Raw genomic sequence first — 26,748 nt, 5'->3', positions numbered from 1 at the left:
GACTTTGTAAAACCTGGCGAATGTGCCACTTAACAAAACACAACCACCTGCTCACGCCACGGACGATTGGATGCAGCTCAGCCACGTTGCCGTGGACGACCAACAAATTGCTTTTATTCCTCCACGAAGGGAAAACATGTGATAAAATAAATAAACCCACGGCACACAGATTATTCACATGCACTGCCTTGGGCGAGAATTATTCAAAAAACCCGAGGCAATTTGGGAAACGGTGAGATGAATAGGCGTGGTAATTGTGAAATGTTCCGTAGCGGCGTGGGCCATCAACTTTTACGTTCCGCAAAAAATGAGGCATTTCATCTGTTTTCTGCTCACTCGAAAACCCCCGTGCCCAACGCTGCAGAAGAAAAAAGTTGGGACTAACTTTGCTCCAGGAAGTCTTGGATAATGAAAAGCCTCCTGCACGGATATTGACAGTTTTTTCTTTTCATGGAGGAAAAAAAAAAAAGCCGCCAGTCAGTCGATATGCCCTCATGCTTCATGAAAGCTTTAAAGCAGCCAGCGCGTTTCTGGCAACAGACATTAACTGCCACACAGGAAATGATTCCTTCCAACTTAAGGTGTAACTTGAATCAATTATCACTACGATATGTGCGGTTCATTCACGCTTTGCTCGCTCTGCCATCCCCCTGGTGAAGAGTCAAAAGTATTTGGGCTTCATCTCAGCGGGTGTGGTGTGAATCCATGGGAGAAAAAATCAATAGATTAAGAGCAATGTTGCACCTGTGTGATGTGAGAATGACTGATCGGCCCTCTTTGATGACACTCAGGATGCAGTCCCACAGGAAGCGCCGGGCTTTGGGGTCCATCCCTGTCGTGGGCTCGTCCTGTAATAAATGGAAGCTCTTTACTGCAAAGATCTACATGCAGATGAGAAACTAAACACCTGAATGGATTAGTGGAGAAAACGGGCACCAAGAAGCGATATCAAGCACACATTTTTGGAAGGCATCAACAAAACATGAAAAGAAGGAACATTTTCCTGTAGAATGGCGTTCCATCTGTCCAGTAAAAGCCCAGAGACTTGTCCAGCGTGTGCCAAGATGCATAGAAGCTGTTCCGGGAGCTCATGCTGACCCAATACATTAATAAAACGCTTGCTTTGTCACCCTTATGTGTGTGTCTTTACACTTACAGAGAAAACTATAGGAGATGTTTAAAACCACAGACGTACCAAGGTAAAGTCTGGGTGAAGTCTGAGTTAATCCATGTACACACGATGGAGACACACCCTGAAGCAGCATAGCACACACACACACACACACACACACACACACACACACACACACACACACACACACACACACACACACACACACACACACACACACACACACACACACACACACACACACACACACACACACACACAGAGCCTCAGTGACCTGCTGCTTCTCTTTCCTCAGGGCTAGTCTGTCCGTGAATGATTAGAGAGTGACAGTACTCAGTCCATTGGCTCGTTTCGTTCCAGGCCTGGTTCTCTCTCTCACTAGCAGAATCCAACAAATCCCATGGGCTATTTCCATCACCGTGCCCAATGTGTCCCTGTGCAAACCCTACGTGGCACCGCCTCAAGGCCAACCTCGACTCCCCGGGCTCCCACACAATACCGAAACTGACACAGACAACACATTACCCCGCCTGCCTCAAAGTGAAGGCTAGCCCTGGCTCAGGCGAGCAAATGTGTAGGCTTTCGGAAGAGCAGCACTGAGCCAGGAAGCGGACACGGTTGGAAAGATTATACCGTAAATGTAATTTATTATGGATTACTCATTACCTGACTTAAATTGTTATTTGCTGCATAATCTGATGGGTTGCTTTAAATCATGCAAAGTAATGCATTTATTACAGTAAAACAGCAATAACGTGGCATATAGCAAGATATTTGCGGGTACGAACTGACATTAAAATCAATTCATGTAATATAATCCAATATTTCTGCTTTATTAGACCATGTGATGTGGTGGATGGGACGTGGGACGTGAAGTCAAAATGACTCAAACCTTAATGGAGATGTATGCTTTGGTTAAAGGGAGCCCACCCAGTGATTTAAGGTCACCGAGTCCCTCAACAACAAACCGCGACACAACTTCCTAATGGACATTAAATCCGCCTAATTGCAAGCATGTGATGCAGTGTATTCTGAGTCACGCCTTCATTAATCTTTCATCAGCGAGAAAGTGCTTTTGCCCTCAGTTTTAAGTCGTGATGAATAGGAATTTAATACAGTTCTGCGTGCTCTGCATTTTTTAATTGGTTCTCTCTTGAAAAAAAAATTATACAATTAATTAAAACATGACCAGTGAGTGACTCCTGAAAAATACACCCTGTAATGTACTTTTAATCCTTTGGGGAAATTCACTTAGGAGTAACCAGAATGAACCCCCTCTTCTCATTTCTGAAAGCATATCCAAAACTCCTGCCGTCTATCATCTCCTGACTACAGTTGAGTCTCTGTGTGCTTGTTAAGAGGAAAAAGAGCTGATGAGAACTGCTGTAATCCAAACATCAGCACAGCATCAATATTGATTTAAAGCATTACACGCCTAAGTCTTAATAAAAACAGCAGCGTATCACATTCATGCACGTAAAGATGTATCTCACCAGGAAAATCACTGGAGGACAACCAATCAGGGCTATCGCTGTAGACAGTTTGCGTTTGTTCCCACCGCTGTAGGTTCCCGCCGGCTTGCTGGAATATTTGACCAGCCCCAATTTCTGGATCCCCCACTCGGCCACCTTTTGAAGACAGAAAACAGAGTGACTCCATGTCAGGAATAGTGTTCACATAAACCCTATCATTAGATTTGTGAAGGATGCCTTTTTGACTTGAATCCCCAATGTTCCCAAGGACAAGGCATCGCTGTAAAACCTTAATCAAATGCTGTAAAGGTACCATTCTTCTTGCTGTTAAACACCGGCAATCGGCCAAAAAACGCACAATATCGCAAGGCTCTCAGAGGACGATGTTCGGGTGTCACAATAAAATGCAGGCTGCGGCACATGCATTCGACTCCCAGTGTATTTCTGGGCCTTTTTGTTGAGCGATTATGCAAACATGCACACGGGGAGCTCAATTTGCATCGAGAGTTGTCACCAAAATCATCACAATGGGCCACAGACAAATTAAGAGTTATGCTAGCAGCGCAGAACCGGGGTCCCTTTCCACTGGCAGCTACCAGATCAAAGCCCTGGCACCGGGTCTGAGGCCTACGGTCGCCGCCAGCCTCTTCCCGCTTTTGATGTTCTCGGCGTGGAAGCGGGCGGCGCGAGAGGAGTGCAGGGGAGGCCGCACAGGGCCGGACCACACCACTGGGCATGGTGAATAATGTAGAGCCATAACCCACAGCTGCTGCTTTTCCACCACTGGCCATTTTTCATTATGTATGGCTTCTCCCACTGAGGTTATCTATCACTTTGACATGTGCTTCAGCTTGCCCTACATGCATTCTAGTTGAAGTATTTTGATGGTAAAAATGTGACAAAAATATTCCCAAAAGCATCTAAACTCGTCTTGAAGTAGCAGAAAGTCTGAATATATATATAATGCTTCACAGCATCAGCGATGAATAGAACGATACTTAAACTAAGGCACAAGGACAAGAGGTATGAAGGAATGGTTACCATGGTGACCTCTTTTTCTGGTACCCCTCGTAACCTGGCGTAAAACTCCAGATGCTCCCGTCCGGTCAGCAGGTCGTTTAAAGCGTCAAACTGGGGACAGTAGCCCATGTTCTGGTGCACGTCCCTCATTTCTGTCCGTATGCTAAGGAAGAGTATATAATCGGACAACGTTAGAGATCACAGTTGTGTTACAATGACAAACAGAAGGCCAAGAAGTACACACGTCAAGAGATTCAAATTGATTTACTTGGAAAGATTGATTAAATTGCCTTTGTTGCAGTCTACAATATTAATACTCTCAGTCCCGGTAGGCAACAAATGTTATCGGGGATTTTCTTTATCCTTTTCTTCCACGTGGAAATGTTATTTTCCAGGAACGATGGTGGAGCTTGAGGGAGGCTAAATGTGCTAAAATGTGATGTATCAAGAGGCTACTGGATCTCAAACAAGGCCATAGTGAACTGAAATAGTAACTCATCTCATATTATGTTGTTTTTTATTATCTTTGATAAAGTGCCATTCAAACGTTTTATAGAATTATGGTTGAGGATGCTGTTTAGTTAGCTTTTATCCGTTACCAAGGTCTTTCTATACCAACACACAGCCTATGTTATGCTAGCTTGTTGTTTGCGGTCGACAGGTGGTGAGGAGACGCCGAACACAGGCATGGCCACGGAGACGGTCGTCAGGAGGAACCTTCGCTGAAGAGATGCTGCTCACTTCTTACATTTTCTCCCACCGACGAACAGAAAGCGTAATGAGCTGAAAACAGAAGAGTGGGCGTCCTCACATCTGTTTTTCACTCTTTTCAGCTCTTTGTTTCCCCTAAAGGTCCCCGGCATGTTTCTTTGATCTCCGTTATCCACTTTCATCAACACCAACACTGCTGCGTGAGGCCTTGCTCCATTCAATCCTCTTTGTTGAACACAAAAATCAATTACTAACTTGCATATATGAACAACTATAGGAACCGCCGTGGCGCAAAAACCAACACACGCCAGCATGCTGGGATGCGTGCCGAGGCAAAAGAAACGCAGCTGCTTGTTCCTAAAAATAAAGAAGATCGAGCCCTTCTTTCGCTCAAGCGCTTGAGTCTCATATTGCCGGTGTTGAGGTGTTTTTTTTGGCGCGTACAAAGACTTCTTACGACTGATTGTGTAAGGCGGAGACGAAGAACGGCGAGGTACAGGGGCGAGCGTGTGAAAAGGAATGGAAGATGTGCAAGAGGCGAGAAGAAAGCCGGAGCAGAGTTTTCAGCATTTCTGAGAATATCGCGGTGAGGAGACATGAGAGAGCCAAAGTTGAAAAGGCAGAGATGGCAGAATGGAGAAGAGATCTCCAAACTACCGAGCAGAGAAAACAACAAAGCGAGAGAGAAATAGAAAGCTGAGTTACAGAACAAGAGAAGGTAAGAGTGGGAGCTATAAAAAAAACACACACACACCTCAGCTCGATCCCCATATGAGCAACCATCTTGGGCGGCTAATTATGATGAGTTACTCGGTGCACTGGTGGGAGTTAGCGCCTCACCTGTATCCATTTAGGAAGGCCTCTCCACTGGAGACCGGGATGTCTCCTGTCAGCATCTTGAACGTGGTGGTTTTCCCAGCACCGTTGATCCCCAGCAAGCCGAAGCACTGGCGGGGGGGGGAGACAAAAACGCAGCGCTTTGTGGACACGGTGGGGGAAAACAGCTGACGATGGCGTCGGGATGATTTTTCACAATAAACATCATATCATGAATAAACATTACCCATTAACCCCTTTAATGACGTTTGCCGATTGCCTGCATAAGTATTTGTATAATTCAAACAATTTATAGAGTGTGCGCGGCTGGTTCAGCGTGAAGGGAAAAAAAAAAAGCACAAATTGATGTATTCCTGTACACAAACAAAGCAACAGACACTAAATCATCACGGCGGGCACACAGGAACACATAAAAGCTGGCCCAGCCCCAACAGCATTTCTTACTTCCTCTGTACATCTACAACAAACACTATCCCCCCCTCTCCCCCTGATGCTGCAGATTCTTATTTCACTCCCCTCTGGAGGGGCATGCGGCAGGAAGTCATCTCGACAGAGGCCCCGCAGTCACGTGACCCGCCTTAGGTGCTCTGGCTACGGCATAAATATTTGATTCCCGTCATTCATCGATCGCCGCTTGTTTGTGACCCGCGCGCTCGTGAAACGCACAGACGACGGCTAAGCTCGATGTAAATAATGCATGGTAATGCAGTGTGTGATCAGCGGAGCCCTGTGAATCACAATATTCCACTGGCATTTACATTGGGGCTTTGAGTAAACAGTGGCGGCGAGGACGGATACCGCCGGATGGCCCGTCGAGCACGGCCGCCTGTCAGCATTTCGGATTAGGTTTACATCAAGCGTCCGGCGGTATAGAGGGTGTGACGGTGAGTCTGTGTGTGTGTGTGGGAATGTGTAACGGATGTTCTCATGAGTCAGGATGCTTTACACAAAAGGTTCCCGAGTCAAAAAACGCCGGTTTGATTGATGGAGTTTAATTTGGCGGTGATCTAAACCAAACAGCGCTGGGTCTTCGTGCCATTCGCCTCGCAGACTCTGTCGCTCTGGCGATGCTCCTGTGTCTTTTTTAGCACACACACACGTACTTGGCGGGAGCATAATGGCAGAAAACAAGACCCGATAAGGAGATTAGTGTTCCTCGTAACGCCTTCTCCGAGCGGCATTTGGGAGATATTTCGATTCGACACGGTAAAAAGGCGAGACGGACCCAAACGCCAATTCATATCTTCAAGAAATGAAAACTGAAAATCAAATCCCAAGCAGGGAAACATCTCTGCTCCCTGCTCTCATTTTGTAAATATTATCTTTAATATTAAGATTTTACTTGAAATGATTTGTCACTGGTGAAATGAATAAATGCAAGAAAAGTCATCCGCCATGGACTATAGGCTTGACGAGGTTCCGGCGCGATTCAGCAGCGCTTGGCTCACCTCTGCTGCAGGTACGCCCACACATAGCCTGTCCACGGCAGGGGGGCTCTTCCGAGAGTATACCTGCAGGGAGCAGACAATACAATGAATCAAGCCGGCAGCCAGAGTTATAGAGAGAGAGAGAGAGAGAGAAAGAGGGTGAGGAGGCGGGAGGAAGACAACAGCGAGGATAGCGTGAAGAAATATGGAGCGGTAGACCGGAGCAGCAGGGAGGAGTGGAGATGGGAGAAGCAGGTGGGGGAAGGAAAGAAAGAAAGAAAGAAGGGAGAGAAAGTGAAGGGAAATCATCAAGAAGGGATCGTTTGCAACATTTAGAGAAAGCCAGATGGGAAAAGGTAGTAAAAAACAAAAAAAAAAGTTAGACACTTTGCATGAACATTAGTAGTTTTGACTGCAGTGACAGTATTCATGAGGGAATCTGTCTCCACTCTGAGTGCCACTTCAGTACCTTCAATAACCTTCAACACACTCATGAGGCCCGCGTATGGACAGCAGCTTTACTGCAGCTGCATTTAGCGGCGTCTTTATACAGGGATGACTTCAGCATGCTGTCCTAAACCTATTAAACGTGGCATGAGTAGATAACCAGTCAGTCTAGAGGCAAACCAAAGGAGTGGGATGCTCGTTAAACACACACAGCTGCCTGTTGCTGCCGGAAACCGGCACTGAAATATCGATAAGTGCCGCTTTAACAACCAATACGTTTTAACATGTCATCGTTTTGCTTGTAATGTCTAGACGCCGCGAGCGCCGCGGCGTTCATCAAGATAGAGAAAGAGACTGATGGGACTCTCAGCTTAAGAGATATCCTGTTATAAACGGTATTGTTGCACAAGGTCGGATTCGTTCCACATGAGAAACTCCATCCGCATCCCATTTGCATTCAAGTCTGCGTCGTCTGGAGATCTCGCCAGAGGAGTCGAAGAAACTCCCCACTTAGAGCAAACATGATTTTTGAGAATCTCAAACCAAAATAAAAATCAGCAGGCGAACGTTCGACAAAATGAGGTATTTAGTGCAAAAAGGTGTTTTTTCCGCCGCACGTTAGGGTTTGATATCTTCTCAAAGCGGATTGGAAACAGCGTTGTCTTACTCCGACACGGGAAACAAGACAAGACGAGGCCCTTTGTTGTCGTCGCTGACTGTGACAGTCAAGACATTCAAAACTCAAGAATCAAGGACAGCACTGTGCCCCTTTGCATTATGAAAGAGCTACTACTGTTAGCTTCTTCCACAGTTTCCAATGAGTGATGTGTGTTTACGAGTGCCAGAGCCAACATTAAAAAACAGAAACAATAGGGTGGCGATGCACATTTCCCAGTATGAAGGACACACTTCCTGTATGGAATCTATCCGCCATTAACAAACCGTCCCAGCCACCAGGCAAAATGTAAATGTAGAAGCACCACGTCGAGCCTGACAAACAATGACACAGCGTTTATAAGACAGTTGGCACATCAAAAGCATTTGATAAAAAGCAGGAGTCGCATACATCCACTATTCTTTTTCGGTGCCATCTGGCAGCCGCACTCAGTACTTATCAACCTGGATTACGCGTACTACTTTTTAGTGACAGTTTGCAGTGCTAAAGCCACATCAAAGCAGCAGCTACACGTATGGAGGGAGGCAATTAAAGGATAATTCCCCTTTGACTGGCGCGCCACAGCAGCTGTCACGATAAGCAGGCTGATGTCTGATCAGACGAGACAGTTGAGAGAATGTGACGGCTGGAAGTGAATATCTAAAATATAGATTTAGTTTGCTTCAAAAGGGGCGAACGCTGTCGCTCGTAAACCATGACACCGCTTTTTAAATGGATGCCATTTAACACCAGTAATTGTATAAAAGTGGATTATGTCATATATTTTCGTCCAAATCGAATTGAACTTCTTCCACTTGGAGGCTTATTATGGCGTTATTTATGACTATTTATTTATTAATGTCTTCTAACTTCTCTGTCCACTAGTTTTCACGCACTACTTATAGAAGCACGTAGTCTTATATTGTAAAATTTTAACCTACATATCTTATTGTGGCAATTATGACAACACCAATCTGAAATACTTTTTGTGTGTTTATTTCCCTCTCAAACACAAATATTTCTGTGCTTTTCTTTTTACTAACCAAATTACATTATTAGTTAACTTCCGCTCCACAGTTTTGGCATCGGCAGAATTAGCCCTGAAAGATTCATAAGTATGGATTTCTAATATTTTGACGACAATTAAATGAGAAAGAAAAATACAAATGATATCATGAGAAAGTAAAAATCTGAAAATGAAAGGAAAAATAATTGCTAAAAACTCATTTCTGGGTCAAAAACAAGGTCAAACACCAGATTGTCAAAGTCTAAATGATCGAGTCGTCGGAACCACCACCGTATATATTATCATAGAAGCATACTTAGTAGGAGTATGCTGAGGTGGCACTCATCAATCTGTAGTCTGGAGCAGCTGTCATGAGGTCATTTAAAAACTTTCTCTGTCAACTTAGTAGATGACTGGAAGGTTAGACTGACAGCACCGGGCTTGAAGAACGCTCGCAGACGGACACACTTCCACCGCGGCCTCCATCGATTACAGTGCTGACGCTAATGCGGCGGCTAAGTGGGGGGGCTAGCAGGTGGGGCGCGGGGCAAAAAAAAAAAAAAAAATGCTCCTGTTTACAGCAGCAGGAAAAGGAAAGGGGAGGATCAGCGATCTGGCGTGATTGATGGCCTGTCAATCGCTTCAGAGGCATGCTTGGATTTATGACAGGGCTCAGCCTGTGGCACATGGCCACCGAGAGCCAAGCGCTCATTGATCAATTTGTTATCTGCAGCCCAAATGGATGGGACACAGCTGTGGTGGGAGTCAATGAGGGCACTGCAGGAAGAATCCTGATGCCTTCTGCCACTGCACCGCTGTTTCCCTGCGATGATGGGCCGCCGCGTCCCATCTCGGTGAAATATTGTCAACCGTCAAAGCGCGTATCAACAGTTTGTGGCACCGATTTAAAGACGTATTTGGAGTAGAGGTGAAGAGTTTTCGCGTTAAAAAAGTTATCTCTTCGAGTTGAATTGGGAACATTCGTCGCTTCACTTTGCGAGATGATTTGTACGACTGTTTTACCCCGGTGCTTGTTGGGTAATTACCCGAGGGAGTGTGGCACGCGTCTGTGTCTGTGAGCAATGAGTGAAAGATTAAGTATAGTGAGCCTGTGAAGACCGAGGGAGTAGCGGAGTGGAGAAGGGTGGTAAGAAGCAAAAAAAAAGGCTGTTAGATGGTCCAGCTGTCAGCACTGGATCTGCAGAAGCAGGCTGCCGCGGTGACACTTCCTGCTGCCGCGCCGCCCGCAGGGAGGGAACATCTGCCGACGGATGGAGCGTTAATCTCGGCGGTGTTGAGGCACGCACCGTCATAGCACGCTTGAGTTCACCTCCCGCAAGTAGGGAAGGGCCGGAGCCGTATAGGACAGCAGACCTTTACACGCCTTAAATGAAATCTTGTTTCGGTTCTCATGTCCATTCATGATGTTTGGGGACGTTCACAGCTGCACGCTCGCTTTCCTGTCTTCCCCATTTGCCTTGAAAAGTGAGTAATGCAGTTAAAAACACACATCCACATAGATAAAGTGGATCGTGGGCTTTTAAAAAGTGTCTTAGTTGTATAATGTGTTTATAATGTGAGCAATGATGTAATAAATGTCTTGTTAATGTATGAAAAATAACTTTTTTTTTTACTTTTTCTTCAAAATGTGTCATTTTCATAAAACATATGCGGTAAAAAGCAAAGCAGCATACAGGACGAGTGTTATTTATAGTAAATAATAATAACGAGCATTAGATACATAAGAATTACAACTACAATTTCATAAAAGAAGAGTGTGTAGGTGGGCTGTGGGTTATTTTAGGTATATAAATGTCACATTTCCATATATTACAAGAGTGCAAATATGTAAATGTCCATGGCAGAGTATAGGATGCACAGAGGGCAAAACGAGACCAAGGATATACAGAGGTCAGAGTTCAACATCCTGTCGGCCTGAGGGAAGAAGCTTTCTGACTCGCTCCGTCTGACTTTTTACCCAATTAAAAACAGCTTCACACTTTACAAACGATTAAGGCAATACAAACAAATGAAGCAATCAATCAACAATTAGCAAGCGCTAAAATATGCACAGCACAATACCTTGGTGAGGTCGCAGATCCTCAGAAGGTCATTCTGGGCCTTGCCTTCGTACACCCGCCCGCGTTCCCGGGCAACGTCGACATCCTCTTCCTCGGCAGATAATGACTTTCCTGAAATAAGCCTGGCAGAGAGGAGTCAACCGCAGTTGGCACAACACCCTTCATTAAAATTAACATGAACTCGCATGACAAATTATCCCGGTCAAAGTTTAAGCTCGGTGAAACAATATCGGCAATTTTCACAAATAGTGGAAGCCGCAGGCATCAGTTTCCATGGCAACCTCGCTTTTAGAGTAAGCAAAGAGAGAGAAAAAAGAGAAGAAAAAAAAAGAACAGAAAATCGTGTAGTATTTGCCAAACAGATTCCCATTGCAACAGATTTTTTTTATATAAAAAGAATATTATGAATTTAAAAAGGGGGGATAGGGGACTGAAAAAACAAATAGTGGATGGAAATAACTTTATTGAAGACCTTCAGCTGTAAGAAACATGAGGTTTTTTTTATGTTAAGTCCCTCTACAGCCATTTGTACCTTGGTTTGCAGAAGAACTTGTACTGGATGAGGATTGTGATGGCAAACATGACGACTCCCTGGATGGCCATGGCACAAAGGTTCTTTCCCACCATATCCCAGCTGAGCGGGTCCTTGAAACGGTCTTCTCCTAATAAAAGAAGAAGTAAAAGTTAAGTTAAAAGAAATGATGGTGATAAACAAAGTCAATGCACAGAGAAAAAAGGGGTAATTAAATGCATAATTACTAATGTGTCAAATCATGTTAATATCCACCCGTTATCTACAAGCGCAGAGCAAAAACATCGTTTTTTTTAAATAAAAAAAGGAATTAGTAGATGTGTGTTCTCTTTCATGGACGGCCAAATATGTCTTTGTCAAAAGTTAAGAGGAGGCTGGAATTTGTCAGCTCTTTGAAGTGTTTTTGAGGAATATTCATTGCTGAAAGCCAGCAGTTTAAAATGCCACTTAGCCTTTAAAATAAAATAAGAAAAAAATGCTGTTACTTATGTCATGTAAGGAAATCAATTATATCCTGTATTTTTTTCATGTCAAAGCTGTTTTTTTTTGGGGCTAATGAACACTTAAGTAAACCGGTGACAGCCCCCCTACTCTGATCATTTGAAATTCTGCTCTCAGATTCGACAACCCTCGAGCCCCGAGGGGGCAGAGTAAGTAGACAAGAAAAACGAAAGCGCTTTCAGTCTCATTCTCTGGTAAATAGCCCCTCTCCACACCAGCCCTTTTAGGTTGTGATTGCTTTTCTCATCCCGTTCTCCCGCCGCCGCCGCCGCCATTCCTCCAGCCACTATTTCCTGCTCCATCTCTCCACAGATAACACTCCTCTTCCTCTTTCATGTGCCTCTTTGCCTCTCGATGACCTCCTAGACCCTCGGCCCACCTCCACAACCTACAACCCCCCACCCCTCCACCGTCTCCTGTGTAAATGCAGTAGAGGAGAGCTTGAGTGGAGGTTTGGGAACTGTGTTAATGCTCAAATAGTTTCACTGAAGACCTAGCATTTTAAATTCAATAGCACATTGTCAAGAAGTGTTATTTAAGGGTACATCGGTAAGAAGTGAAGAGCATGTATATGTATATATTCAGAGAGTAGCGAGGAAGAAAAAGCTAGCGAGTTAACAGGGATGTAAACAACGCAGGTTGAAAGTCGGACTTAAATTGGCAAGGAGACATACAACGGAGGGGTATATACATGAGGTTTCTAGTCCTTTTTATGCACTACACACTCAAACTGTGTTTGACCTGATTTAAGGACTTAAAAAAAAGGTTACCAGTAAAAATTGGTACTGTATGATACTTCACACAACATGACTGATTAAGGTCAGGATGCCGTCTTACCAAAGCTGCTGAAGAGGGTGGCCATCGCCTGGTTCTTGGCCATGTCAATGAGCCCTCTGCCCAGACAGAAATGTGGGAATATCAGCAGCACCTGCTTCACTATGTCATTGATGCGGGAGACATTCTGTTGAGAGAGAAAAGCACACAACCACACACACGAGAAGCACAAATTAGCTGCATGACAAAGCTTTGGATCTTTAAGCCACGACTGGGGGGGAATTAGCCGAGACAAGCCCGATATGTGGACGTGCCACCTCCAATCAGTTTTCGGTAGACGGTGCGTCGGGCTCTGACGTAAGTAACATCCTGCACTCGGTTTGCCCGCTGAGCGCTGCGGTGTGTCGGGGCTCTAAATGGCACGCCGAGGAAGCGCGGAGCATTTAAGTTCACCTACATTGTGGATGTTTGGAGTTTAGCGAGCGTCGGGGAACACACCGCGGGATCACATTGATGTGGCGGTGCTCATGTAAGCAGATGTCCTTCGTTAAAATTAGAACCAAGGAGCACCAGGAGACCAGAAAGACACAGCTGACGAAAAAAAACTGTAGAAAGTGTAAAAACACCTGCCCCCGTTCTTTCCTCTGATACTTCATCCAAAAACAAAAGGTGGATACACACAAACATAAAGCCAACGCATACTGTTTGCCTGTTTCACAAGGCATGCATAAAACGCTTGTGGCATCTTGACAGGACTTTACCGTCCGTTTCCTTCCTCCAATTCAATGACGGTCTAGCAAAGCACAAAAGAAATAATGCATTTCATGGACACACAGTGGACTGGGCTATGACAGACCGGCTCAAAGAAGGGAGGAAGTACAGTAAGTCAGGGAGGAAAGGAAGGAATGAGGGAGGGAAGACAAACTATGACTACGTTTGGCATGGTATAGCATTCATAAGCAAGTTCATGCATTATGCATGCTACTTCATAGCAGCATCGTCTTCAAAAGCTCATGTATACATGGAAGACGACCGTAAATTCATCATCTCTGTTTTTTTGGGCGAGCCCAAGCCGAGAGTAGGCGGGGGTGGCGGTGCATATTGTTAAGCGCTGTGCGATGCTTCCAGGTGAGAATGTAGTCATGATTTATGAGTAAGCTTTCAAGTGGCAGGTGGGGATGAGTGAAGATATGTTTGTTCATCATGTAACATTACTGGATCTACTGTCTACTTTTATTATGCCTCGATGCTGAATATGCATTCAGAGCTAGCAGCTGGTTAGCTTAGCTTAGCATAAAGAGTGCTATGCAAAGTCCTTTTAGCTCTAAAATTAGAATTAAAGCAACAAAACAGGGCCTTCGTTTGGATACAAACAACACACCAGAGTTGTTACACTATCGCTTGGAACCATTTCTGATATCAGACAGACAGAAATGCATAGAATTTATCATTCTCATATTAGCTCACGCTGAAGGAAGCAATTTCAATAAACCATTGTGTAATAAGTGTATTTATTGAACCAGGTTGTTATGTTGACTTTGAGTACTTCTACTTTCATTATAGTAGCTACTTTCAAATGTGGAAACTCAAGTGATCTTGTAGCCATGGCTCATTATAGATGACATTATGTCTCCGCACTCTTCTGCAAACATTCAATGCCATCAATATTATCATCAGATACATATATTTATCCCCCCGAGCGTTTGCAAATGTGAAGGCGTTCTTTGCATTCAACATTGATACACAGATAGATGAAGTGGGATAAACAAACGGCGACGACCTTGGCTGAACGCGGCCCATCTGTCTGGCGGAGGGACGCGAAGAGCAAGCGGGACCTAATTTGAGATCAATACATGAAATAACACATCTTCTTTTGACTGGGTGTTCATCTAAGAGGCTCTTAGTAGGGGATGATGAAATGCTGGACAATTTCCCTCCTTACGTTGGTGCTATGCGCCGATTAATCATTTTCAAAATGGTTTTGAAGCTGGTGGCGAGTCTACGAGGGGGCTCATCTGACCCATATTGTGCTTATTCCCACAGCACGGCTTCATTCATAACGCCGGGGATCACAATGAGAGCAGACGGACACAATATATATCTGGTTGGATTTTTTCTGTGGATGATATTCATCTTTTTTTTGCGTTTTATCAACCACTATGTTCACGAATTTTGATGGGATTTAAGCTACATTTGTGCTTTGCTTGTGAGATTGTTTTTTTTGTTAGTTGTGGAGAGGAAACTTTGTCAGCAGGAGCTCTTCCTTCTGTTAGGTTATATAAAAGGACTCACTTCAACGCCCATTTTAAACACCTTCCCCAAAAAATAGGAGGTTGGACTTTCACACAATGCACTCCTATTACTCTACATGAGTTGGCGGTACCTTCCGACACCTTCGGGTTTATCCTGCAGAATCTCTCTGTGCCTGTGGTTATCTCTGAGTGGCACGTGGTGGAGGTATTGACTCAGACACTGCTTCAAGCATACAAGGCAGGCTGGGATTGATGCAATCCACAGGGAGCTGGACAGTCCTGAGGGGGAGAAAATCTCCCATCGGTCTCCAGACAAAACTGGGGCACCGAGTCTGTAACACCGCAGCTCTGCTTCCTCTCTCGGAAAAAAAAAAAAAAAAAGTGCTATAGCCAAAAGGGATCTAGATTCACCCTGTGCTTGAAAACAGAGAACAGATTGAAGCCTGTGGCTTTACTTTTGAGTGACACTGTTTAACTAATGCCACCGCTGCGGAGTGTAAAAAAATGACGAGATGACGCTTTGAAGTAGAAGTTGCACAAAAAAAAAGGGGGGGAAAGACTGGGTTGATGTCAGATGTAGGATCTACTCTTTCTGACTCGGGCACACTGGGGCACTGTTGTATCTACGCCAGCTGTTTTGTGGAAAAGTCTCTTCCCTGGAGAAACCTGGAGAGTTTTAACATTTGTCGATTGCTGTCAACCCATCAGGTCTCCTATCAGCAGGGAAATCAAGTCAGATTAGCAGCATTACGGCGGACCTCTGTCCCTCTCAGGTCTCAGAGAAACACCGTCTTTGTCCCTGATGCCGGACAGGACAACGCAATAAATCCTTCTCACTGCCAGTGGGCGAGTACAAAATGACATCGATGTGAGTCATATGCTCTCTGACACCGTATCAATAAATAAAGAGGACACAGGGACAACAACACGGAGACAGACAAAGAAGTCTCGCCAGACGTTATAAATAAAACAAAACACAAATTGATAATGAACGCCGGCGATAATGAAATCACGATGCAAATGAGGCAGCCTCGTTAGGAGACGGGGAAACGTCCCATAGGCATAGCCGAGCGGCGCCAGAGGAGACGTGGAGCCGGAGGCGGGCGTGTCTGAAGGGGGGGGGACAGAACGTGCAGACAACATTCGGCTCAGTCTGAAGTATCAGAGACGTGGGAGACGTCGTGACGAAGCGTCAGATGGATAAGCAGCTTGTCAGAGAGCGAGGCGACATTGTGTCTGTTGACAAGGAATGACTGATCAGTGCGAGACTAAAAATGGGAAAAAAAAAAATCCAAAAGTGGGTGATGTATGCTAATCATTGCAAATAACAATTAAGTCTACAAATATAATTAGACATTTAGTTCAGAGACAAAAAGGAAAAAAGACACCAAGAGGAGAAGATCATTTCCTGTTCATTACAATCTTCCTATTGGTCTTATTGGGAGCTCCGGCTGCGACACAAATTGTATAGTGAGAATTTCTCTCTCTTTAAAAAAGAAAAGAAAATGAAATGTCATTTAAATTCTAATCAAAAGCAAAAAAAAAAAAAAAATGACTGACAGTCAACATCCCTCTCTCTCACTCCCTTCCTAAGCTCTCCATTACTTATGCAGGTCTTTTTTGGTGTCTTTGTCTTTTGATTCCCCTGAGACTGAAGCAGCTTGCAGTTAAAATGAACACTTGCTGAAAGATGGATGAGGAAAGTTCTCCGAAGACCCAATTCTCACCAAACGATTAAACATTAAAGAGAATAGGGAAAATAACTCCTTTGAAAAATCCTTGAGAGGATAAAGGAAATATATTAAAAGTCATACCAGGTGGATACACACTTCACCCACATGCATATGGAAGCGTCGCTTTGAAAAACACAGCGTTTATCCAGTCAATTAGCCATCCACTGCTACAGCTCCAAAATGTATTTTTACAGTCTGCTTTTTAGAGGAACAGTGTCTCCCACTGGGTTAAAACGGTGTCTATGTGTGTGTGGCTTCTTACATCATCATCAAAGAGCTCCATGACAAAGGTGGCTATGCTGCCGTTGATACCGATGAAGAGGTTGATGCAGGTCAGCACCACGTAGGCCGTGCTGGGCACGCTGAAGACGAAGGTGGCGGGGTACATCATCGGGGTGATGGACCACCTACAGAAAACAAGATGTTCACGCCATCAGACAATCTGGCCTGATTTAGCAACACTACTGTATATACACATTCATAATAAACAAGTACACAGAAGAACATGAGGATCAACAGCAGTTTCTGTGGCCTATTCCGTGTCGGCCGAATTCATGCCATTGACGATTCATGAATGCAGATTACCAAGTATCATCCAACGGCCTCTTCTGATCGTTTGCATGTTGGGTAAGTGACCCATAAAGTACCGCTGAACAATAAAACGCCACCCACGCTCGACCTGCAGGAGTTCCAGCTCAGTATCAGAGGCGGCTGAAGCGAGGTTCAGCTCCAAGTTGATCGCTGGAGTAGTAAAACACTTGGATAATTCAAATAACATTTTATGAATGAGTTCAGTGGGATTATGGGCATGCAGGCAGGGATAAAATATATATACATATAATTGTCCATAGAATTTTAAGTGCTTAATAAAGCATTATCTATACGCTTACAGTATTTTAAAGGTCAGTCTCCAAATGTCTTCCAGACGTTTTTGAAATGCGATCCCTTACTGCATGATGTGGATGACCGTGTTGGGTGCTAGACATGTAACACCTCATTCACATGCTGATGTTCGACTTTCCCTTTAATGAATCGTCTTAAACTCATATTTGGAATATTTGGCCTGGAATGGTTGCCCATAAATTTCAGGGCCGATGTCGCCGCTATATGATTATCTTATAGAAAGGTCTCAAATTTAACTTGTGTTCCCCCTCGCGCCTGTTAAAAGTATGATAATTTCTCCCCATCGCGTCCATGTAGTGCTCTGCAGAATAAATTAAACGGTATATGATACTGTTGGACAGTGTGGAGGAGTGAGGAGGAAGAATCCCTGATCAAAGTGTCAAAAAAAGGGTAACCCAAAAACCCAAACTTTATCCAAGCAGCTGGAATCTGCTTTAAGTCACACATTGGCTGGAAATTCAACTTTCAGGAGGAAATTCAACAGTATATTTAAATAGCTTCAAAAGTATTGGAAGCCATTTAAATTGACTCACCCATACAAAATGAGGAGCAGAATCAAGGCAGGCAGGTTAGGAGGTGAAACGTAGGCTTTTTGTTGGAAGCAGAGGAAGATCACAATCACGATCAAACATGGGATGATGTAGTTACACTGTCAAAACACGAGCAAAGGGAGAATAAGCAGCTGATCCCATCAGAGGAAAAGGCCAGGGCATTATTTAAAAAGTTATCTTCAAGGCATTAGTAATGGTGTGAAAACATTTTCAATCATTAATATCTTCCTCCCTTTTTATTGAGTAATACTATTTAATTTTCTATTTCAATCACAGACTAAAAGACCCATCTTATTGGTCAAAAATATTAAAAAAAGGCTGGAAATAAGAGCTTTTGTCGGTATAATATTCCCTTTGGCTGCAGAGCTCTTTAAAAAATAAAAAAAAAAAATCCACATTTTTGATAAGGTAAATAGAGTGTATCAAAATACAATGATGCATTTTTAATTGCAGCTCACAGACAGCGAACAGATTCATCATGGATTCCCTGTAATATCTGATAAAGTATGTACAGCAATGCGGAGAGCTCCGGGCTACAATCGTTAGACTGTCTCCTTCGGTACATCTGTCTCCCAATCAGAGGCATTTATGCACCGTAACGATGAGCGTCCTGGTGCCATTTCTTTACCAAAGTACCTGATAAAATGTTTACTTCCATTATGCCTCAGGGAAACTGTCAGTAAGCCTGTTGAGTGTTACCAGCAGGGGCAAGCAGTGTCAATAATTACGCCTCAGCCAATAACTGTTGCTCCGGGAGGATTCTTCCCAGAAGCCAGCAGTGTCAAAATTACATCATCCATTAACCTTTTTGTTTTTTTCATCGCTGCCTTAGGTGGATACAAACCTGCCATGATACAGTAGATAATAAAAGCAGGGCAAAATGAAGCCTAGGTTGTATTCAACATGGAAATAAGTGTGTTAAGAAGTAATACTTACCATGTCCCAGGCGAAATTGGCCAACCAGTAGACAGTTGGGTTTACCCCGCTGACAAATTGCAGATGCTTGGCTTTGTTCACCCTCTCTTGGATGAGGAAGAGGACAAAGCTGGCAGGGATGAAGGACATGGCGAAGATAACGCAGATCGACACCACGACATCAGTGGAGGTTGTGGCCCTGTGATTGAATGGAGCACAGCGACACAGGATGTTGACTGAGAGCTTTTTCGTGGGTACCAGGGAAACTGACAAAAAGACACCAACATAGGATCGGAGATGTCCATTAAAAGGCCTTATTTCCTGTGAAAACAGCCTTTGAATGTGGGCAAAACATTGCCACATAGAAGGACATCATTTCATTACAACACAGATAAAGTAAATGACCATACCTTTTATATTGCATGCTCAATATGTAAGCACTTAACAGGGCTGTGTAAGCTGTAAGTCCATTTAATTAGAATATGAGATATCTTTATGAAACACAGAAGTGAAATCATGGTTTCAGTGAAAGTGATTAAAGCTCTAGTGTTCGTTTTAATGCATGTGTATGGGGAATGACGACTTCATCACATTAGCATTGCATACATGAGTGGAAAGCACTCCAGTCTATAGGGAAGGACGAAAGGAGCACATTTGAAAACCTTGACCATCTTCTTTCACGTTAGAAACATATGATCCCTGACTTGTGCTTCACTGTCGTACATCTTCATTTACGCCAACGTAGCTCCGAGAACGTCCTCTATTGTGTCGGCTGCTCAATTAGCATCGGATAACACCGCGGCGTATCCTAGAAACCCCCGCCGACAAACCTCACCCTCCACACCTCACCCTCCACCCGCCATCGTTTCCTGCTGTGTAATTAGCATATTAAATGAGTTACCCTCTGTTCGCTACATGGCTGTATTTATCATCTCCAAACCAGATGCAATTAGAACATATACATGTGGAATCATTCACGGCGGCGGGGAGCCCGCCCACATTCCAACAGGTTCCCGAGGCCGCGTGCTCCCGGTTGGGGTGGCGAGATAACGTAAAGGACAAAGCTGTGAACGATCTAACCCCCCGGATGCTTGAAGCTGGCTAATTGCTGTGAAGAAGGGGACAAGCAATCTGCTAATTAACTAATAACTGAAGTGCAAGAAAGACGAGCAGTGGGAGTACAGCTTTACAGAATCTATTGCTTTCCTTTACGTTTTTTTAATGGCGAGGGCTGCCTTAAATGTTAAAGTGGAGCGGGCCCTGAAAGCATGCGATAATTATCAAATCCTAAACCTGGCACAACATCCGGATTGGCATTCGTATTGTGCAGTAATACGACGTTAATGTGGAGAACCATTTCAATTTTCATAGAAGCATATTACAATTCATTTGGTAGCTCAGCCCTACATGACTTTTAAATGGGAGATTTTTGCAGATAGCATGCACGAATCAGAAACAATATTAATTCGCTTGAGTGTTACCAAATGACATATCAAATTCAACAGGGTGGAAGAGCAGGAGTTTTTTATCAGTCGCTAAATTGATGTTCCTGAACAATTAAGATGTGATACATATATCTCCATAATGAAATGGTGCCCGAGGCTGACATTTCCAAAAATGATAGAGATTTAAAAGGCCCCCACTTCGCCAATGGAGCACAGACACCTCACGTACAATAAAGTTGTCATTTTCCCATGGCGGTTCGCGTCACCTCTCTTTCCATTTGCAAATATTCACATTTTTAATGGCTCATGACATCACTTTCATTGAAAACACACAAGAGGGGAGTGTCACTTCATATTAGATGGTGCAGGGCAATTTTGGTGTCCAAAATCTGGTGAGGGATCAAAAGGATTGCAAGTTATTTTCCTTAGAAAAGCTGTTTCTCTCCGTGACATTCAGTCGCTGTTAATTAGAAATGCAAATTCATTTTTTTTAAAGCTGACAGTCCCTGAAAGTTACTAGAAGAAACTTTCACTTTGTGTTGTGATTCTGGTGGCCCCTGCTTGAGTCTGAGCTGCTTCCTGGTTTACCTGCATATTGTAAACCTGATGGTATTAAGAACAATGACATAGATGCTCTCATTTGCTTATGTAGGTCAGATGCTCATTATTAAATAGAGAATGTCTCATAACCAAAAGCTCATTGTAGGAATTTTAAATTGCAGATCATGTTTACAGGACAGGGAGACACTTTTTGTTATTGGTGGGAGTCGCTGGCTTTCTGTAATTCTGGGATTTTATTTGGGCTGATGGCAAGCATATTATAGTAGACATCACAACCACAATGGCAGCAAGACTTCAACTTTCATATCAATGGCTTGGGACTTAAGAGTTGCCGTTATGTTAATATTTTCTCCCAAATGTAGATACTGTAAAATTAAGCACACTTGCTCATCACACAATGTTATGGAAATCTAAACACTACAAATGGATTTAAAGCAGCATTAACATTTGTGGCCACTTGAGGGCAGCAGAACAAGTTGAAAACAATAGGTAATCACTTTATTTCCAAATCTGGCAGTTGCAGCAGAATATTAGCATTCACCTGGAGTTTTGTTGCCACCGGATGAACAAAAATCAATAAAAAGGAGAGCGGATCTCCCTTTAGTGTAGTTTTGTTTTTCACCAACTTCTGTAAGTAAGATCTGGATCTTTAGCTGCTAGGTATTCGTCTTTCACTAGCTGGTCATTAACTTTTTCTGTAGTTGTAGGGCATTTTCCGATGTCTTTCAACAACAACAAAAAGCTACTACTGAAAACAGACAGGTAAGACTACAAAACAATAAGCTAAAAACAGGAACTCCAAGTGAATGCTAACTGCCAGATTTGTAAATAACGTGATTACCTATTGTTTTCAACTTGTTCTGCTGCCCTCAAGTGGCCACAAATGTTAATGCTTTAAATCCATTTTAGGTTCTATAATTTGGTAGGCTGACAATAATCTATTGGTTAATCATTGTTCATATTATTATTATTGATTAAGTGAAGCTTTAAGTAATCCCCCATTCCCGTCTGCAACACTTACAGGTAAAGAAGTGTCCACGCTTATCTGGAAATCATAGTTCATAAATTGCCGTCCTCACAATTTGCTCAGAGAGGTAGAGAGGAGAAGCGGCTGAAGTTATCTCCCCGGGCCATCGTAATTATCTCCTAACCCTGGCGCAGTCTTCCTCTCTAACTCAGGGCCTGTCGTCAGCACCTAGATCACTCCATAAATACCTGACGGCGGATCGGGGGGCCGGAGCGACGGTGGAGTACGGAATAAAACTGCTACTTTGCGGTGATTGGTGGCGGCCCGCTGGATTGCCTTTATAATGTCAGGAGTTGTGGTTATGGCATCGTGCGGCAATTTGCTGCAGTGGGACGTCTTCCAGTTTCTTCCCATTAAAAGGTGTTGATCACAATCTCTGAACAGACTTAATGGATGCTATCAGCAACAGATAATGTTAAAGGATACATGCCAACTGGAAATAACTGGTCATAATCACAAAACAAAGCAAATTGCCAGAACACACAGAGGAGGTCGATCCATATGGTATGATTTAGCATGTCATTAATCTCTGACTCTCGTGGGGAGCTGCTCTCCTGCTAGATCTGGGATGAAACAGACAAAAAAAGGGTGTATCCTCATAAAAGTGCGTCCGAATCTGTGCTTACTCATACACACCCCTCATTTATCTATTTGTCTTATGCCTTCTATAGCATTGCCTCTTACTCATCGGTTCTCCCTTCCTCTTAGAAGGAAGGTTCGGGGTTGCAGTTTTGGAAATGATTTATTATACTTATTATTCATAAAGACGACTCACAGGGCCACGTAGGAGAGCTGCTCCTTGGTGAGGTTGAGAGGGTGGTTGGACACGGAGATGCCGTGCTGGCGGGGATCCTGTCCCGGCAGCAGATTCCCCCTCAGGATGGCGTTGTTGGCGACGCCGAGGAAAGACGCCATGCCGTGCCACGCCTGGTTGTAGAACCACACCTGTGGAGGCGGAGACGAGCATTAACGCTGAGAACAGCATGTAGCGTCGGAGCTCGGGAGTTCAACTCCAGCAACTTAAGTCTTAAAGAAAGCGGAATAACATTTAGAAAAGATTCTGAGCTTTTTATTCAAAAATATTTCTATTTAATAGAATAGTCTCCTCTATTCAAACCACAGCTCCCTTTCATAACTCTGTGCCTATCCTTGGTGAGGAAGTATCACGGCCTCGTGTTCTGTTTAACATCATTATCGTGTCTGTGGGGGGTCACATTTTACGGAAAATGTTTGTGAGGAAGGATTTTAAAATCGCTTGTCACTTGTGGCTGATTAACAGGGCTCCGCAGGAAAGCATGCTGCTCCTCCACCATCTCTAAACGCACAGTAGGTCGCACATCTAAGAACTTCTTAATGATCCTGTCGTTAGTTAGAATCTCTCCCTCTATCATCACCATCTGTAAGTCATCGATACATCGCCAACAGGCACAAACCTACTGTGGAATAAGAGCTATGATGTTTAACAGCTGAAGAAATGGAGAGGTTGACCAGTGATGAGCTGCTGCTGTACTCTCTTATGCATTCTTGTGTAACAATGAAATGTATGAGACCGTATTGTATAACAGTTGGCCTTCTGTGCATGGTCATATATATTTTTCTACTGTAGTTACAATCGATTTTTTGGCCACTCTGAGGAGAACGAGGTCAAATAATCACTCCAACATTTTTGGAGGGCAACGTACTGATCTATGAGAATAAGCAATAGAAATAAACATTTATTTTTCATTTTACCGAAAATAAAAAAAGGCCTGCAATGAAACGGTAAGACCCGATCGCGTGCTAGCTGCAGACACAGGGCAAAAAAAACATTTGTGCACTCCCTTATTTTAATGTAAGTGATTCTCTGAGTCTGTGGCTGCCGGGGTGGAGAAGAAAAAGAATGGATGAAAGGGAGTGGGAGTGAGACGACTCCCCGCTGATCGCGCGGCGCTAATTAAGAGTGGATGGTGGTTTGAGCGTCGGCCTAACATAACACTGCATCACAGAGGAGGATGTGGAGTACACACACACACATCCTCGTATCTCACACATCCACCAAATTGATACAATATTCACCATTATATTTTCTTCAGCCTGTCGTTTCGGAAAGGTCTGCAGCTAAAATACCATTTTTAGCATTGGAGATAAGTAGTTAAGCGCACAGGCTTGTCGGCTAAATGCGCGAGGGTGTTATAGAGGGAGTGGAAATCCGAGTAGTTGAGAGTATGATGGCAGGCCACATTTGCACTTTCCACGTCTGAAACTACTTTAAACTTCAACTTGTTTTGGGGATGGAGCCAAACACAAGTCTCAGTAGAAGATATATATATTTCTATGAGATATTAACTCCCAACATTGAGAACAAATGAAGTCCGTCTACTGTGAGGTCGCAGATGGACCAACTGAAACTTCTCCCGTGTGCCAAGCGTGTGGGAGAAATACGGTGAGGAAACATGGCGGCCGGATCTAGATGTAAATAAATGGCTCATTCTAAGGAACAGAAACACACTTATATTCAGGAGATTGTGAATATGAGAGAACATATTTCCATTTCTAACACCCTAAATGCTGCACACTGTTCCTTCAGGTAGGAATTTGTACATTTTCAGATTGTTGCATTGGTCCTTTTCATGAAATAAAGGATGTGTGTATTTCTTCCACCGCTGATGTAATCTACATGAACTATATTAAGCGCTGAGATGGTGTTTTAAGTCATTGCACACTCTTTTGCTTTCTCTGAAAAGGGTAAGGATTTGCATTAAAAGACTGATGCATCACATCATTTCCTCCCTTTATAGTGATCTTTGCTAAGCCAAGTCATTATTAACCCTTAGCCTCCTGACTATTGTGGAGATTAATTCTATAGGCAATGGAATTTATAATGGAGCACAAGCAAAAATGGGGATAGGTGGGTTTCCACCTTTACTGCCTCTGCTGATGTCCTGTTTCTCCTAATCGCCATGGTTCCTCACCAAAAAGCCAAACCACACCAGCCTAATTTCCCCCTAGAGATAATTCGACAATCTCATTGGAGCAAATCAAACGAGAGAGCAAAACGGGTGCACGGCTATTAAAATAATACCTTAACGTTGTCCTTGGTTCCCAGCTTCTTGAGCAGCGTTTCGGCATTCTGGAAGATCTGATCAGTCACGTTATCCTAATGAAGATGAGGAAAACAAGGCAACAAAAGTTGGAGACTTAATTGGATGCACTTGAAAAAAAAAAAAACACTATTGCGCTTTGAAATGCAAAGCATGCGGCAGAGGGAGACAAGAATTAAGACTTGCGGGGAGCACTTGGGTGAGCTGAGACACCTATTTTCCACAGCCTTGGGAGAAATGTGTCCCCCCGTTTATTTTGGCTGCTTCCTCTCTTGGCATTTCTGTTTTATGAAATAGGGCGAAATAATTAAAGTCATGAGAGGAGAAAACATAAAACACAGATTCCCAAGCAACAGGAATTGCCTTGCTACCTAACGTACCAATCATATTTAAGTAGCATGACTGGCTAGTTTCTCAAGTGTTCACATCCAAATGCTAGGGAGCGAAGGGGTGAAAAGGGCGGACTAGAAAAGGTTGCATTCAAATGGGACTCCAGGTTCCATGTGAAGTGCGATTTCCAAAGTGTCATGTTGATACCATGCTGGCCCGACCACAAGAGCACTGAGAACATGAGATGTGTGATATAAATGCAAATGGACCTCCTGTTGGTGAGGGAGGGGGGGGTTGTGCCATGGAGTGAGGAGAGGTCGTTGGAGGAAAAGTGCAGGTGACATCTGGGGAGAGAGGTGGGGGGGTGGACCGAATGAGAGGAGAGAAATCAAGAAAGACATCCCTCGAATGCGGGAGTGTGCTCAGCTGCAAGTGCTTGTCAGCTCTGAGAGATAGGACAGGGGCGGGAAAAAAAAAAAGAGATATCTCAAGCCCCCAAGACAGTTAGCTAAGGACAAGGCACTGAGAAGATCATACCACCTCTGTGCTCACTTTTTCCGACACCACACAGATATTTGGAAACATTTCAACAATGTAGTCAGATCTTTTTCTTTGCTTTGGCCCTGGCATATATCCATTCTGCTCCGTTGGCATGTCAAAGTGTTTACACATCATTCCAGTAAGGCAGCATTAACTCTTCATCCTCTTCCATCCAAGGAGGAAACATAAACAGAATAGAAAAAAAGCCCCCCAATCTATGCTGAGGGGGGTATTTGTGTTAAATAGCATACACTCTGCTCCAAGACATTACCTATTCATACACTGGGCGAAGAACAAGTCTCCTACTCGTGTCCGTTATGTTTCCTCGAGGAAAAGCAGGAAGGGATTTTTTAACTGCATTTTGTGTTTTTTTTTGTTTTTTTACTTCACTCCGATTTGCATTGTGCCAAGCTGCAACAGGCAGCGCCATTAGGCGGCCTTACTGAGGGATTAGCGGCGGCTGAACCGAGATGAGAAGTGGGCCAGCAGCTGTCTGGGTCTAATCCTTGACAAACTCCTCCCCGCTCAAGGACAATGACAAGGCTGGTTTGGCCAGCGGAACCCGCCTGTGCCACCGCTAACGACACAGCAATAAAGCCACTCGAGTGTGCGGTGACTTTCTTGGCTTGTATTCCAAAGTGGCCTGCACAGTTCAGTGGTCAAGTGCTCTGTGTGACAGACTGGTCATATGGTCTGTGCGACAGTGTGGTAATATATGTCTGTGTATGTAGGTGTGTAGGAAGGAGTTCACAATTTGTTAACTATGGGGCTTTTTTTCTGTGAATAATATAAATGATTAAGAAACTTTTGTTTTAC

The 26,748-nt window shown here is 43.8% G+C and overlaps 1 protein-coding gene across 1 annotated transcript in view; it reads right to left on the bottom strand.

The window, feature by feature from the left end:
* LOC311009383 (phospholipid-transporting ATPase ABCA1) overlaps positions 1 to 26,748 on the bottom strand; it is a 121,402-nt gene that overhangs the window by 14,888 nt on the left and 79,766 nt on the right. The window contains exons 35-47 of the mRNA XM_084003519.1: positions 25,044 to 25,118; positions 22,758 to 22,927; positions 18,971 to 19,148; positions 18,017 to 18,132; positions 16,843 to 16,987; positions 12,659 to 12,782; positions 11,321 to 11,450; positions 10,790 to 10,910; positions 6,621 to 6,683; positions 5,176 to 5,282; positions 3,646 to 3,787; positions 2,626 to 2,760; positions 745 to 848 (exon numbers count right to left, since the gene is read on the bottom strand). Of these exons, the coding sequence (XP_083859645.1) occupies positions 745 to 848; positions 2,626 to 2,760; positions 3,646 to 3,787; positions 5,176 to 5,282; positions 6,621 to 6,683; positions 10,790 to 10,910; positions 11,321 to 11,450; positions 12,659 to 12,782; positions 16,843 to 16,987; positions 18,017 to 18,132; positions 18,971 to 19,148; positions 22,758 to 22,927; positions 25,044 to 25,118 (1,610 nt within the window). The remainder of the gene's footprint in view (positions 1 to 744; positions 849 to 2,625; positions 2,761 to 3,645; positions 3,788 to 5,175; positions 5,283 to 6,620; positions 6,684 to 10,789; positions 10,911 to 11,320; positions 11,451 to 12,658; positions 12,783 to 16,842; positions 16,988 to 18,016; positions 18,133 to 18,970; positions 19,149 to 22,757; positions 22,928 to 25,043; positions 25,119 to 26,748) is intronic.

The sequence above is a fragment of the Eutrigla gurnardus genome (assembly GCF_963514095.1).
Source record: "Eutrigla gurnardus genome assembly, chromosome: 23".
Taxonomy (NCBI): domain Eukaryota; kingdom Metazoa; phylum Chordata; class Actinopteri; order Perciformes; family Triglidae; genus Eutrigla; species Eutrigla gurnardus.
The sequence above is the reverse complement of the archived record's forward strand: the minus strand, read 5'-3'. Positions and strand labels throughout refer to the sequence as shown.